Source organism: Arachis ipaensis, chromosome B6, assembly GCF_059453495.1.
Source record: "Arachis ipaensis isolate K30076 ecotype BB chromosome B6, ASM5945349v1, whole genome shotgun sequence".
In the NCBI taxonomy this organism is placed as follows: Eukaryota; Viridiplantae; Streptophyta; class Magnoliopsida; order Fabales; family Fabaceae; genus Arachis; species Arachis ipaensis.
Genome location: NC_142441.1, coordinates 136,940,331 through 136,957,473, shown reverse-complemented (window position 1 = coordinate 136,957,473; position 17,143 = coordinate 136,940,331). Strand labels below are relative to the sequence as shown.

Here is a 17,143-nt window from a genome sequence, read left to right as displayed (position 1 = left end):
TATGTTGTTATCTTTATACAAAACGTAAACTAGGTACTTTTTTAATCGGTACGGTAATGCTACAAAAAATAATAAAAATTTATTTTATTTAATATTTATTAATTATTATAATAATTAATAAATATTAAATAAGAGATGTTTTGGCTATCTTTTGTTATTTTTTTTTAGGAAACATTTCTCTTCTTTTATACACCATTTTCCATCATCATTACATGATTCCATGATAAGGATAGAGCCAAAACAAAATTCGAAGTGTTACTCTCCTACATTTAGAAAGTGATGACATCATAAACGGTCTATGTTGTTTCTCCTTCGCCTTCTTTTAAAATGGCGTTCAAATTCAGGTTCCCAAGGTAAAAGATGGGTTCGCCGATCCCTAAAATTTCTTAACACCCAATTCCTTAGCCTCATATCCTTAACCTCACAAAACCGGTTAGACCAGTCTTTTGGTTCAACCGCTTTAGTCCCTACACCAGGAGCCCTATCCTTTGACCCCACATTATTCTCTTCTTGCCAATCTGCCACAAATGCTGAAACCCTTCTATAGAACTTCTCCTTGAACACTTCCCAAACTTGATACTTATAATGGTTAATTGCCATCACACCCTTCTCAAGTTCAATGGCCACAAATGGTGTTCTTAGATGGAAATGGTGCACCACATTGATTAGGCTTTGGTTCAAGGCATCGGGCCTTATTATGCTCTTATGCCTTTCACTTCCCAATAATCGACACGTGTACCCGACCGTTACCCCTTCACGTGGGACTTTTTTCAACCCTGAAGGCCCAAAGCTGTAGCATCGTGTTCTTATCTCACCTGAAAACAATGTTATTAGTTAGAAGTGCATGTCCAACTAAATGTATAATATTATATATTGGGATTAATGAAGACTATAGAACAATAAAGCTCGAGAACTGACCTAAATTCTTAACCTTGGAATAGAGCTTAATCACTTTGTTCAAGGTTCCTCCTCCCCTTATATTGAAAAACTCATCCACATCGATGAACCCAACCCACTCACACGATGACCGAGCTCGCAATGCACAATGTGCAAAACCAGCTTCTTGCGTCTTCACCCAAGGCCACAAGTGTCTTGTGATGTTGTATCCAATGCTCTGTAGAATCCCAATCACTTTCTCTATATCATCATCACTATTGTTATCATATATGAACCAACGTTGAATCCCAACTTTACCATGGTACATCACCCACTCTTTCAAGAATCGCGCTTGGTTGCGCAACATAGTGCATAGGCATATCTTATGAGCTTTTTGTTTTGGAAAATTTTGATATGGTTCAAGGGATGGCTTCGCTATGGAGGGGAAGATTTCCCCACCGTTAATTTTAATTGAAACTTTGATAGCATGGGCTTGGGCTTGGGCTTGGGCTTGTCCACTCAAAATGCTCATGGGTGTTCTACATCGAACAATCTCTTGAGCAACAGATACAGCCTCTGATGATAGTATGAATTTGGGATTCTTGAAATCATAACCAAACACGCATTGGAATTTGGATGCTTCAGCGAGTCGCTCGGGACGAAGATTGAGGCCTTTCACAAAGACGATGGTGGTGTAGTCACGATCATAGAGGGCTTCATACACTAGCGTTTCCCAGTTATGGATGAACAAATCTTTAGTCGGAATTGGATCCTTTGATTTTGTTGCCACCGATATTGTGTAGCCATGTGGATGCATTGGGCACCTTATGATTTGTTCATAGGGTTGAATCACATTGACTTCGATTGGAGTGTGGGTAAATCGAGTCTTGGATGAGTTAACAAGAAAATAAACGCATTGGATTTCGTGTTGGGAATGAAAGTGATGAAACAATGATGAAGGGTAATTTAGGAAAATTAAAACTTGATCTGGAAGCATAACTATATCTCGTAATGTGGGAGAGTTCTCGTGTTTTGCTTGCATGATTGAATTTCTCCATATTGAGCTTGTTTTATGGGAAAATGATTCTGCTCATTGTGGCAAATAAATAAATAAATAAATAAAAGGAAAAATAATGAGAGAAAATAAGGTTGAAATGAAAGAAAGAAATGGACCTGGGAAATAGAAGCGACGAATGGAGGAGAAAGTGAAGGTGGTGAAGAGGACGGAAAAGATAACAACAATGAGGGTGCACCAGAAGAACGTGCTCCATGAAATGCCACCACTATTATATTTCTTACGACCTTTCATCAAAGTGGAGGAGAGTAGTGATTTTTAGGCTGCTTCATCATGTTAATAATTTACATACATTTGATGTGATTCTCTTTCTTTTTTCTGAGTTTTGCCCTTCTAGGAAGAGGGTAAAAGGAGGTAAAGAGACAAGAGGGAAATGTGGGGATTCAATGGATGGAAAATTTGGTGAGTATTAGGGACAATGGAGTGTGTGAGAGAAATTAAACTATATATAAAACTGAAAACCATTCTTTCTTCCTTTTTTTTTTTTTTTCACCATGTACATTGTAGCATTCACTAATGCAATCATTAGATTGTTATTATTGGTGGCTACGGCTAAGTTCTCCTACTTTAGTATTTATATGTATAATCATGGACACTAATCAGATTATGCATATGCCAATGAGTTATAGCTTAAATGATATAGTCTCCTCATACTCAATTAAAAAGTTGCGGGTTAGAGTCTCCTATTTTTGGTAAAAAAAAAAAAAAATCAGATCATGCATATTCATTTGTTGCTAAATTAAATTTACTAAATTATTTGTTGTTTTGATATTATTTCAAACAAATCAGAGTCAATAGGTTTTCTTTTTTTTTTTTGAATGAAAGCTCGACACAACAGGTGGAGCATAGGGACCAGCAGCATAGAAAAACTAATAACTAAAAACTAAATTAAATAGACCAAACAAACGAAGCTGTAGATACCCTTTTGTCATCTCCGGCATTGCCATCAACAACAGAAAGGGTCAACCCCTAACCACTCCTTATAGCTCAATGCAGACATGTTGATAATCTCCTCAACTCCTTTTCCTTTGTTCTGAAAAATCCTTCGGTTCCGTTCCAATCATAAGTTCCAGATGATCGCGCATAAACACACCATCCATCTCTTGCACTCCTGTTTTGTACTTGAGCTCTCAGTCCAACTCTGGAAACCGTTTCACATGCGATAAGAGCCCCGTCATGAATCTTCCGACCCTTTACAAAAGCACTCTGTGTCTCGCCCATTAGTCCTGGCATAACCCCTCTCATTCTCCTAACCAGCATCTTCGAGATTACCTTATATACACACCCCACCATGCTAATTGGCCGCAGATCTTTTATTTCCTTAGCACCAGGAAACTTGGGGGCCAACGCCACCCATGTGACATTAGCATCAGGTGGCAACCTTGAAGATTGGAAGAAACCCAACACCGCTGCCGTGAAGTCCGATCCTATATCATTCCAACACTTCTTTATGAAGTTCATGTTGTACCCGTCACATCCTGGGGCCTTGGACGATTCACAATCCCACACTGCCTCTTTAATCTCCTCAGGTGATGGTAGCACCTCTAGTGCAAGAGAATCCTCCTCGCTGATCCTTTCCACCAGACCATCTCTGAAACCCATCTCAGGGGACCTCTCTTGATGATATAATTCTTTGTAAAATTTCCTGATGGCAATTTTAATCCTAGCTTGATTCCTTATCAATCTTCTATTAATAGCTAGTGTATCAATCATGTTATTCCGCCGTCTCGCCGAAGCTCAGTTATGAAAGTATCTCGTATTTTTATCCATGTCCTTTGCAAGCCTCGACCTTGACATCTGCTTCCAATGTAATTCTTTCCTCACATACCATTTCTCACAGCACTTAACTAACGCCTTCCTTCTTGCTTCCACTGTCTCATCATAGTTCCCATTGCCAACCATGTCATCAATCTTCTGAATCTCTTCCTCAAACTTCAAAATTTTCTTGTCCATATCACCAAAGTTGTCTCTGTGCCATCTCCCCAAAGGAACCGTCAACGCCTTCAGTTTATCGGTGAATTGTATCTCTCCCATCCCTCTCCATTCCTCCTTGACCATCCTTAGAAACCCTTCATGAGTAAACCACGAATCCAGACTTCGAAAAGGCCTCGGTCCAACTCTTAGTCTCTTCTCTTCCACTATGATAGGATAGTGATCTGACAACCCCCGTGACCCACCTCTCAAACGAGTCTCCGGGAATGCCTCAAGACATTCCAAGCTAACCAAAGCTCTGTCAATACGGCTACATGACTATCCTCTGAACCATGTAAACTTACGGTCTGAAATTGGCAGGTCCACCAAACCCATGTCATGTACCCAAACCTTATAGTCCTGTGCCGACAGAGGTAAGCTATCTAGACCTCGCCTTTCTTCCACTTGGCCAATCTCATTAAAGTCCCCTAGAAAACAACAGGCGCTTGGACATAAGCCAGCCATGTAACTCAGCTCCTCCCACACAACACGTTTCTCATCTCTAGTGTGAGCCCCATAAACCAAGAAAAACGCACAGTTAACAGACATCTCTGACAGTACCCCTTCAACACACAGTCATCGCTCACCTTTATAGCAATTTCGCATTTTAAAGAAACCATCATCCCATATTAATAACAAACCACCAGAGACACCATCAGACTCCACATATTCCCATCCCGCGCTTCCACTCCCCCAAATTTTCGATACATCAAACCTTGTCACTAGCTGTCTTTTAGTCTCTACCAAACCTAACATATCCAACCTATGTTTTCTCTTGATTTCTTTTACCATTCTCAACTTCCCGTCACCCCTTAACCCCCTAATATTTCATGAACTGATAATCATTTTGAAATATAATTACACACCTTTTTGAGATTCTTCGGCCTGCTTCATCTTGCTTTAGCCTTCTGTTTTGTCACTCTTCTCTTACGAGCAATCTCTTCATTCTGTTCTTGGAGGATAGCCATAATGTCTTCCTCTTCATCAAGTAGCATTGCTCCAGACTCTTTTGCTAGCTCCCATGTCTTGTGGTTTTCCAGCATTTGTTCACCCAAACTTGCATACTCATGACTGCTGATCTCATCATCATTAAGGTGTGTTTGTTCGCCTTTATGATTACCTCTATCACCATACCCCTCCTCCACATTCTGAACGGGCCTATTCCTGTCACTAGCCAAATTAATTCCCAATCCTGGCTTCCCTGTGCTTACATCATCACCAGCAACTGTTTCATGATAGTCATCATCACTATGCCGGTTCCCCCCTCGACCGGTTGAGCCTTCTCATGATTCGTCACAGCCCCCTCCTCCCTGACAATGTATTTTCCCAACCCATAAGCCCCTGCCGTTGTCCCTTTGTCGCCTCCTGCAACCTCCATCTCTCCTGCGATGCCGTCCCTAACCGGCGCACACCCATCAGTCAACCGGGCGACTTCTCCGTCAGTCAATCTCCGCCTCGACGATTTCCGGCTGATAGGCGCAGAGCTCTCTTCTTCTTCCTCGCGCTCAGATCCGTCCCACTCACCCAGGTCACCCTCTTCCAACCTTCCCGCAGTGCATCGTTCCTCACCTCCTACATCGTGCAAGACGTATCCTCCGCCCCTTCCCGCTTTCCGACCTCGCTGCCCGTCATCTCTAACACGCGTGGTTCCCCTAGCAGCGCAGTTGGAGCAGCAGGAACCGATCCCATCCCTTGGATCAGCCTGACTCGACCCGTGGAGGCATGCTGGATTCCTTGGATCAGACCGACCCGACCAGTCAATAGGTTTTCTTTTTTACCTTTTTCTAATTTTTACTACAATAAAAGTACTTACTTTAAGAAAATAAAAGGAATAAAGTATCACCTTTTATTAAGAAAGGTTTTAACGCTAACAATTTGAATTATGAAATATAGAAATTAACTTAATATTCATTAAAGATTAAATTAGTTCCCAAAATATTTGACAAAAAATTACTCAATGAACTGCCTACTTTTTGTAGCATTGTTGGACTAATTAAAATTTTTGGCGGGTAGCAAATTAATTTAAATCTTTCGTAATTATATTGTTTGTGTTCAAATTTTTCAGTTTGTGAAAAGTAACAGATCAAAGATAAGTGAGTGAGAAGAAAAACTAGAGTTACTTGAAGAGATTGAGAGTAGAGGAAGCATATCCTTGAATTAGCTTCTGCTTTTGAGTTTGTGAATTTTTGTTCCAAATTGATTGAATGTTAGAATATATAACTGATATATATACATAGTTGTGAGGAAAATATCTCTGACTATATCTAATTATTTCTAATGTGGAAAGTAGTTAGCAATTGTAACTGACTCATAACAACTCAAACTAACAAACTTAAACTAACTTCTACATTCTCCTTCATGACCTCACCTCTTTCTTCTGCTTTTTTATTTGGGATAAGTAATTAAGTTGAGGAAGTTGGTTCAGCTACTAGCTACGCAATGCACCATGAGCTTATCTCTTAGCTGCAGAAAAGAGGCTGAATGGAGAGCCTTTGTAAGTTTACCTACAATGCTTGTCACATACTGTCTCACAAAGTGTAAGTCAATCTCATAATATTTGGTCTTGGGGTGCAGAATGAATGTGATTTGCAGTCAATAATACAACACTTAAATTCTCACAATAAACAGTATAGGTACAGATGATATAAGGTACTTCAACTCACTAAGCAACCCCTTTAATCTAAATCAATTATGCAACTATATTAACTTAAGGCTCTGTATTCAGCTTTTGTACTTGACTTTGCTATGTGTGTTTTGTTTCTTAGAAGACCAAAACACTCAATTCTTACCAAAGAACATACAAAATTCTCCAATCGATTTCCTAGCATTAAGATCACCGGCTCAATCAAAGTCACAGTAGGCCGCTATCATAGAATTATAATTTTAGTAACTAAGTTTAACAAAATCTTGTTATACATATATTAAGTGCCTTTTTCTAAGTTTTTTTTTTTTTTTCATTTTTTACATTTTTTTAGGTTGCGTGTGAAAGAAAGATCAAACTGAGAGACAGAAACTAAATTAAGTTTTTGTATTGTATTTAATTTAAAATATTTTAAATTAAGTTATATTTAAATATCATGTTTGATTTAATATAATATAGAAATTGAAGGCTAAATTTAAAATTTAAAAAGTTAAATGAGAATATATTTTAAAAAAATTATTATTAAAATTTTAGTCTTCAATTTCAAAAATTTTAGTTTTTTCTATTTTCACTTTCTAAAAATAAGTCATTGAAATTTTATGTCTCAAAACTAAAATTTTAATTTCAATTTTGACCATCAAACACTACAATAAATCCCAATCCCTCTGAGTCTGATCTCAATTCCAGCTTTTAAAGATATGCATTATCTACTTCTCTCTTCTTTTAATATGTATCTTTTTTATTATTTGTTTGCTTGAATTTTTTATCTTATTGATATTTTAAAAAAATAACATATATATTTAAATTTTATTCATTTAAATATTAAAAAATAATTAAGATAATAAATTAAGACTCAAAATCATTACTCATCTTGTTAGTTTAATATATTACTTCTTGATGGAACTGTTTGAACTTGAGAAGCGGGTTGAATCAAGTTGGCTCAAAAATTAACGTTTCAAGTTCTGTTTTTGCGGAAGCTAAATATGCAGAAAATTTTTTCGTTTTGTCTCATGTGCAGATAAGAAACAGAGAAGGGAAGAAGAGAAAGAGGCCAATATGTATCCTGGTTCGGATTCTAAGTGCCATGAATCCTACGTCCAGTATCCATCACAACCATAGTGGAATTTTTTACTATAATCCACTGATTACAATCACCAATACTATTGGATTACAACCTAATTCAACTAGTATCTACTACTAAGCTTTCTTCATCAAAGCTCAGCTACCCAAAGTGCTGTCCCAACTTAGAAGGGGAACCTAAACAGATTCAAACTCACTAAGTGCTAACTCAACTTGGCAAGGAAAACTAATTCTAGTTCAACAACTCAATTACACAGTAATTCAGTGGCTCTTTCATGCATCACTCTTGTCTTTTCTCTCATGACTTTTTCAACTCACATATTCTGCCTTTTCTCAATACAAAAGATGACACAAGACAGTCATAACAAAGAAAATCAGAAATTAAGCACTAGTAGAAGAAAAAGAATTCAGTTCAAGTGTGAATAGATGATGCTCTAAATTTTCTCTCTTTTTCTTGTCTTCAAATGTTGAAGTGAGGCCTCTTATATTTTTCAGCTTGCTTTCCAATTTGCCTCTTCTAATTCCTTGTACCTCAATCCCGTTGGAGCTGACTTTGTTGGTATACAGTCCTTGCTCCATTTTGCTCCACTACCACTGCTTGTCGAGGAACCACTCCACCACCTCTGCTGTCCTTGGATTTGCTTTCTTCCTTGGCATGCATTTCTTTCTCCCTCTGCTCCATTACCTCTGCTGTCTGAGGAGCTGCTCTATTGTGCAAGTTTGTGTTTTGCTCTCTCACATTCTGAATTGTGCTTTTGTTGATGTCCTTGTAATGAGAGTGACCCCAACTGTCCTTGTATTTGTCTTGGTGTTACAGCTGTCTATATGTGATGCCAAATGTCCTTCTTGATTTTTCTTTCTTTTTGTTCCTGTTAGTTTATTCGGTGCTTTCTTCTCTTGGCTCATGGGAGTTCATTAGCAAGTAATGGGCTTGAGTGTTGGAGCTGTGGCATGTTAAGTTGCTGAAGTAATACTAACTTGGGCTGAAGCAACTTATAAAATGGGCCTGCATCACTTAGCACACATGTTAAACCAACTTGGGCTTTCACCCCAAATAATGTTTGTCATCATATATAAAATCTAAAATCAATCTTAGCTTAACAATCTCTCCCTTGATGACAAATATGATAAAAGAGGATAATTGAATTTGGAAAAATTAATTGAAATAAGTTGAGAACACTTCCCTTTGATGATCATCCGAAAGGTGTGGTGCTCCCCCTTAAAGTTAGCATTTTCTCCCCCTTAATCATGGCTTTCCTTTTCAGATGGATAAAACTTAAAACAGCCAAGAACATTTTTCCAAACAATATATCACAGTAACAATAACACCAAACATAGAGAAATTTTCATAATAATAACAAAAAGCACAGAACAATTAACACCAAGCATAGAGCAATTAAAGTTAAGCACAGTAATAGATATTAAGCATCATTGTCCATGATCTTGTCCATAACCTAAGCCAATGCTAACATATAACTTTTCTTTTCTTTTCTCCCCCTTTTGTCATCAAGGAGGGAAAAGACCCTACAAAAAATGTTGTTAGTGGCTATCCAAAAAGTCATCAAGCAGTAAGGTAGTTATGGATTACAATCATCCAAATAAAACAGAAAGAGTTCAAGAAAAATAGTTAAAGCATAGACGAGATGAAATGTTCTAGGCATCAGAGTTGGAATCATCAGAGGCTTCATCATCATCCTCCTCATTGTCAGTAGTTGTAAGGCCAACTTCTATGTCCTCCACAAAATTCCTCAGAATCCGAATCCTCCCTTTGGTTTTTTTGAGTGCATTTTCTTCCATGACTTCATTCCTTTTGCGCTCGGCTCCATAGGTGATGAGAAGGTCTATAAGATTGACGAACTCTTGGAGCACATTTTTCATTATGCATGTCATAACTCTGATCTTGGAGGAATTTGATGTGGGAATCATTGGATCCTCATTAAGGGATGGAGCTTCAGTGCTTTCATCAGTGTTGCGGTGTCTGGTTGTTGTTCTTTTTACTGCACCACCCCCTTTGATATAAGAGTTACAGTCTCTAGAAACCTCAGCTCTAAAATCAATATTATAATATTGAAAAATTTTGGTGAGTAGCATTGCATAAGGTAAAGCATTTTTAGAACTAACACAAGCATGCATGTGTCTCACTAACAAGTAAGCAAAAGAAATTGGGATTTTGGAGAGAAGAGCAAACAGAATCAGTGTGTCACAAAAGGAGACTCGCTGAAAAGAGCCACTCTGAGGCAGAATTATATGGTTTACAATCATGTGCAACTAGACACGGATTGGACCAAGAGACTTATGAGTGGGAGTGGTACCTTCTAGGAGAGAAATATTAATGCACACAGTACTTAGGACTTCAAAATACGACACATTGAGAGTTTCGTTCCACTTACCCGAAATGTACACATCAAGTCCCTGGTCCTGATAATCTGGGGCTTTGCTGATGTGATACTTGTCAAGAATGATTACTTTACCTTTAACAAAAGAAGTGATTCTCCCTTCTTTGTAGGACAAGTTGCTATAGAACTGTTTCACCAGATCAGGATAATTTTCTCACGAATGGATAGGATGTGAATCCATCCTTGATATGCAAACAGAGGTGTAAAGTTCAGACCTTTTCTACGGAATTTGTCTAAATTGACAAGTTTAGAGGGACAGAGAGTATGCTTGTAAATGTCTTTGCAGAAAAATAAATAGGTCATGAGAGAATTAAAATGACGACGATCAAAAAACTCTTTGGGGAAGTCAGCATAGAAGGATTTGTAGGCAATAGGATCGGAAAGTTTTGGTTCAGAAACAGGACGAAGATGAAAGTCGATGACTATACCGCGAGTATGGCGAGCTTGGGAGGTGGGAAGCTCTTTGTCTTCTTCATGAAGAGGTCTCTTACCCCGGAAAGAACTGGGTTGAAATGAGCTGGGCTGAGAGACATTTGGAGGACTACAAGTAGGGTGAGGAGCAACGCCAGGACGGCGAGCCGTGGTCTTAGTTCGAGCCATTTCAAGAGGATTGTTTTGAGGAGAAGTGGGAGGAGAGTTAGTGGGAGATGGAGAAGGAGATGATTGAGAATGAAGAGATATAGGAGAGAAAGGTTGAGAACGTGAGGAGTGAGCACCACTATGAGAGCCTCTACGGACAGCTCTTTTCTTGCGAGCCATACTTATAGGACACTGGTTTCCTTCAGAATATGAAGAGTGGAGTGAAGGAGTGGAGGAGTTGAGTGTGAATGGGTGCAAGTAGTAGATAGTTAATATAGACCTAGAGGAGTGTAAAGGTCTCAGCTTAAAAATGAAGATAAAAATAAAAACTTTGAAAAATAATTAAATTCACAGCTCTAACCAATTGTAACTCTCATTTTTTAAAATAATTAATTTTAATTTTTTTATGTAAATGAAAAAAAATTTTAAATAAATTCCAAGGAAAAATGTGAGTTAAGTTTTGGGACCAAGAATTTTAGAGACTGCAAGACTGGAATGGGCCCAAAGGTTTCAACATGGGAGGCCCATATGAAGGTCTGCAAGCCAACACTCCAGGTCCACCAAATCACACTAGTTTTCAACGAGTCCAGGAAGCATCATAGGAAGTTAATGAAGCCTTCTCATCATCTGACTAGAATAATCTCATTTTGACCTATGAGACAAAATGCTTAAACCAGAACATCAGAAAGATTAAGAAAAATTAGATGAATCAAGAATGTCCAGAGGAGTTCGTAATTTGCAGAACCTCTCTTCTATCAATGGTTTAGGGAAAATGTCAGCTAGTTGATCCTCAGATTTAATAAACTGAATATTTAAATTTCTATTTTGCACATGTTCTCTTATAGAATGAAATCTAACCTCAATGTGTTTTGTTCTTGAGTGCAAAACAGATTTTTTGAAATATTTATAGCACTCATGTTATCACAAAACAATGAAATATTAGATACTTTCAGCTTATAATCAACTAACTGAGTTTTTAACCATAGTAATTGAGAGCAACAAGAAGATGTTGTAATATAATCAGCTTCCGCAGTGGATAGTGTTGCTTGCTTCTTGTTTGACCATACATTGAGTGATTTGCCAAGGAAGCAACACATGCCACTTGTGCTTCTTCTATCAATTCTATCCCCAGAAAAATCTACATCACAATAACCCACTAATTGAAATAAATCAGTTTTAGGATACAATAAACCATAATTAGTGGTACCAAGCACATATCGGATGATCCTCTTGACAGCTGAGATATGAGATTCCTTAGGTTTTGATTGGAATCTTGAGCACACACCAATACTTTGTATGATGTCAGGCCTTGAGGAGGTGAGATACATCAAAAAACCAATGATCCCTCTGTAGCGTGTCTCATAAACATCTCTAGTATGTTAATCTTTGTCAAGCTTGATATTTGGATGCATGGGAGTTCCCATTGGTTTGGCACATTCCAGCCCAAATTTCTTGACAAGTTCTTTAGCATATTTTTTTTGATGAACAAAAATGCCTTCAGCTGTTTGCTTGATTTGCAAGCCTAGAAAGAAGGTTAATTCTCCCATCATGCTCATATCAAATTTACCTACCATTAGCTTAGCGAAATCTGCACACAAAGCCTCATTAGCTGAACCAAAAATAATGTCATTAACATAAACTTGCACAAGAATAAAATGATCATGGTAATTCTTAATAAATAAAGTGGTGTCAGTGGCTCCTCTTTGAAAATTGTTTTTCAATAAAAATGAGCTTGTCTTAAACTATATAAGGTCCAGACTTTCTTGGATATTTTGAGTGAGGCACTAAGGTCCAGACTTGATTCTTCTCAAACTGCTGCAGTTCCTCCTCCATGGCTAATACCCAAGATGGATCAGCAAGTGCTTCTTGGATATTTTGAGGTTCAATCTTTGATATAAGAGCTAAGTTATTGGATTCGGCTCTTTTCAAAGATGAACGAGTAGTCATTCCTTTGGAGGGATCACCAATTATGAACTCTTCAGGATAATTTTTCAGAAATTTTCATTCGCTTTGCCTTCTGGTTTGGGTTGAGGATTCAGGTTCCTCTTGATCTACAATTGCCTCTGCATCAGGATTTTCTGCTGCGATAGGAGATAATTCCAAATGGTCTCCTGCAAAATTGGAATTTTTGCTGCTAGCGAGAGCAGTTTCTTCAGAACTTGTATTTTGAGGAATTAACTCAGTGATCTTGGACGATTCAGCTTCAAAACCTGGACTATCTTCAATACAAACACTAGGAGCAGAGTTAGACTCACAGAATGTGACATGCATGGTCTCCTCAACAATTTTAGAGCTCTTGTTATATACTCTATAAGCTTTGCTATTAGTGGAATAACCAAGAAAGATACCTTCATGTGTTTTAGGATCAAATTTTTCCAAATTTTCTTTGATATTCAGTTTAAAACACTTGCAACCAAAAAGTAGTTAAGGTTAGGTGGATGTCCTTTCCAAAGTTCATATGGAGTTTTCTTAAAAAAATTTCTTTTGAGGGTTCAATTTAAAACATAACAAGCTGCATTCACAACTTCAGCCCATAAGAATTTTGGAACTTCATATTCATACAACATAGCTCTAGCCATTTCTTGTAAACTTCTATTTCTTCTTTTCACAACACCATTTTGTTGTGGTGTTCTAGGACATGAGAAGTTGTGTGATATGCCTAGTTCATTATAAAAAGATTCAAAGTCTTTGCCATGGTCACTTCTAATTGAAATAATTTTTAAACTCTTTTCATTTTGAATTTCTTGCTGAATTTTTCAAAAACAAAAAATGCTTCATGTTTATGAGGTAGAAAGAACACCCAACCAAACCTAGTATAGTCATCCACAATAACCATTCCATAACTTTTTCCTCCAAGACCTTGAGTTCTAGTTGGTCCAAACAAATCAAGATGCAACAGCTCCAATGGTTTCTTAGTTGAGACTTCTTCCTTGGGTTTAAAAGATGTTTTTGTTTGTTTACCTATTTGACAAGCATCACAAGTGATGTCCTTATCAAATTTAATATTAGGAAGACTTCTTACTAAGCCCTTTTTAACAAGTTTAGAGATTTAGAACATACTAGCATGTCCTAATCTCTTATGCCATATCCATTTTTCAGATTCCATTGAAGAAAAATAAGTCACATTTTAAACTTTAAGATCATCTAGTGTGGGACCATAAACATTGTCACTTCTTTTGGCAACAAATAAAATAGTTCCTGTTTTCTCATTAATAACCCTACAATCAGATTTTCTAAAGGTTACAGCATATCCAAGGTCACACAATTGACTTATGTTCAAAAGATTATGCTTTAACCCATCTACCAAAAAGACACTATCAATGCAAGTAGAAAAATCTTTGCCAAACTTACCAATGGCAATTATTTTACCTTTACCATTATCTCCGAAAGTGACAAATCCTCCATCATACTTGTTGAGTTTAATGAAGAAAGTATCATTTCCGGTCATATGCCTTGAACATCCACTATCAAGATACCACATGTCTAATTTCTTCTTGGATGTAAGGCAAACCTGCATGTTCTTCAACTAACCTTAGGTATTCAAATCCATTTGGATCCTTTGATGTGAAATCTTCTTGGTTGCTCAAGAGCATTAAAATCATGAACAATTTTATATAATTTATCATCATTACTAAAAGGCCTTAGAAAGATGAAGCATTGTTGATGGTCATGACCTTTTCTATTGCACTTATAGCAATGATTCTTGCTCACTGATTTTTGTGACTTGTTGAAAGTTTTAGGTTTGAAAATCTTGGAAGAGGAAGCTTCAAATTTTTTAACCTTTAGTTTGAAAACAGCCTTACTTTCCTCTTTGAATCCAAGTCCAGATTTTTCAGAACCAAATATTTGACAAGCAAGTAATTTGTCAAGATTTTGGGAACCCTGAACAAATTTTGCGTCTTCATTCAGGTTTTTAATTTGTTCATTCAGCCTTTTATTTTCAGCAATCAAATCAGTGGAGGTAGTGACCGTATGCTTGAGGTTGAATTTATTTAATTCAGTTCTTAAAGCATTGTTTTCTTCTTTTAAAGAAATTTCATCATAAGCTTCGATTGCCTTTACTTTTTTTAATAAAAAAATCATTTTCTACTCTCAATGCTTCATTTTCTTTCTTGCATTTGACATATTTATCTAAGAGTTTCTTAGAGTTCACAGTAATGTCTTTGATAATGTAGTGCAATTCATCAATAGATAGGTCAGAGAGATGTACCTCATCTTCATCATCGTGATCAGCCATCAAGCAAAGTTGAGCCTCTTGATCTGAGTCTTCAGAGCTGGTGTCGTTCTCCAAGTCTTCCCATGTTGCCATCTCACTTTCTTTTTATCTTTCTTTAATTTCTCGCTTTTCTTTAGTTGAGGGCAATCTGACTTGAAGTGACCTGGTTCCTTGCAATGGTGACATGTGAACTTGGCTTGATCTTTCTTGAAATCTTTGGATGAAGAACTTCCTTTACCTTTGTTTTGAATCTTAGTAATCTCCTCATTTTTCTTACAAAGAGCACCATTTCTTCATCTGAGAAACTGTCATCAGATTCTTCTTCTTTCGCTATCATTCTTGATTTTAGTGCTACATTTTTCTTTTTGTCATCTTTGTCTTGAGACATGTGAGTAGTTTCATAGGCCAGCAGCTTGCCTCTTAGCTCATCATAGGTGATTTTGATCAAATCATTTTTTCAGAGATGGCTGTGCTTTTTACTTCCCATTTCTTAGTAAGACTCCTTAAGATTTTTCTTACCAAGGTTTCTTCGGAATAGCTCTTCCCTATGGCATCCAGATTGTTGATGATTATTGAGAACCTTTCGAACATTTGATCATATTCTCTTTCTCCTTCATGTTGAACATTTCATACTCCTTCATTAGCATATCAATTTTGGTCTCCCTCACTTGTTTAGTACCTTCATGGGCGAGTCTGAGCTTGTCCCAAATTTCTTTAGCTGTCTTGCATCTTGAGACTTTTCTATATTCTTCAAAACTGATTGTGTAAGAACCGGCTAAACTATTTTAATAAAAATAATAATTTTAAGTGTCCGAGATAGATTAAAAATTTAGAAGTTTTAATTTGAAAATATAAATGTAAAATTTGATTTCAGTGAATTTTTTCGAGTTGGAAAATGTATCTTTTTCGAAAGATTTTTGTAAAAATGTGTACTGGCACTTAAGCTGGCAGTACCAGCTCTAGACTGTCCAGTACCGTGTTTTGAGACAAATAAGATTTTGAAAATTTTATTTATTGTGTTGAAAGGACAAAAATAATTTAAAATTAAAAATCGGGCACTACTCTTAAAGGTTTAGGCCCAAAGTGGGTCAAACGAACCAAAAACACTACGTGGTTGGACCGGCCCCAAGTTGGGCCCAAGGCCCAACACATGAGGCTCATTAAATGAGCTTTCCAGCTCATTTCCTCCCGAAAATAATAAAGGGACGCAGTTGCTATGAGAGGAGAGGGAGAAGAAAGAGCACTATTCACCCTCACCTTCATTTGCTTGTAACTTGAGCTACGGAGCTCCGATTGACGAGTCGTTTGCGGTCACGCGAAGCTCTCGTTGAGCTCTTCGATTTTATCTAAGCAAACCTAGTAAAAACTTGCATCTCAATCCCCAGTTTCCAGCCCTAGATTTTTGCACATTTTTGGGTTTAGTTTTTGAGCAAGTTTTGTGATTTTTGTTGTTTAGGTGATCTCTAGTAGCGAGTAATTGTTGAAAATTGTCCCAATCCTCTTTGGATAAGGTAAGTTGCTCATAAAATCGTGTAGTGTTGTATGATGTGGTTTCTAAGTTTTGATTTTGGTGATATATGTGATGTTAGTTTAAGCTTTGGTGGTTGTTAGAGTTGGCTTGGCCTTTTAGAAGCTTGTTTAGACTCAAGTGGTGGGTTGTGCATATTGAGAATCGGCCAAGGTATGGTTTCGGTTTCTTTTATGTAGTATGTAATGTTTCTGGACACTTAGGATAGTTGACCCTAAGATAGGATTGGATGTGGTTGGTGTATGAATAATTATATGTGAATTGATGGAAATTGTTAGTTGTTTTGATTATTGTGGTTGATGATGATTGTTGGAAATTGTTGGTATCAATAAGTATTGATGTTGGTTTGGATTATGTATGAGACATGTGATTTGTGATGAAGATTTTATGAATTGTATATATTGAAGTGTAATTATGATGTTGTTGAGGAAATTGATGATTGGTGTTGTTGATGAGAATTGATAAATAAAATGGTGGTGTGTGTGGGATGAATCCGAATGAAAATAATGATGATTATATGATTTGATGATGGATGTTGAGATTTAGTATAGTTGTTGAGAGTTGTTAATGGTTGTTGAGTTGTTGAATGATGAGATATGATGATTTATGATGAATTGATGAGTTTTGGTTATGTTGATGAAAGTGTTTCATGATAATTGATGTTTTAGAATGATTGATAAATGGTTATATTGATGTTAATAGCATGATATTAGAGATTGATGTTGAAATTGATGATAATAATGGTTGGTAAGGGTGGACTGATATTTGGTTAATGGGGATT

The 17,143-nt window shown here is 37.0% G+C and overlaps 2 protein-coding genes across 2 annotated transcripts; both read right to left on the bottom strand.

Annotated features, from left to right (window-relative positions):
* Positions 1–285: 285 nt before the first annotated feature.
* Positions 286–2,185, bottom strand: LOC107647451 (glycosyltransferase family 92 protein RCOM_0530710-like). Its single transcript, XM_016351525.3, has 3 exons — positions 2,050–2,185; positions 919–1,962; positions 286–815 (listed from the first exon to the last, which is right to left on the bottom strand). Exons 1-3 carry the CDS (start codon positions 2,183–2,185, stop codon positions 286–288), a joined length of 1,710 nt encoding a protein of 569 aa, XP_016207011.1.
* Positions 2,186–3,688: 1,503 nt separating this feature from the next.
* LOC107647450 (uncharacterized) lies at positions 3,689–4,714 on the bottom strand. Its single transcript, XM_016351524.1, has 3 exons — positions 4,540–4,714; positions 4,228–4,485; positions 3,689–4,020 (listed from the first exon to the last, which is right to left on the bottom strand). The coding sequence occupies exons 1-3, from the start codon at positions 4,712–4,714 to the stop codon at positions 3,689–3,691; spliced, it is 765 nt and encodes a 254-aa protein (XP_016207010.1).
* Between the last annotated feature and the right edge of the window lie 12,429 nt (positions 4,715–17,143).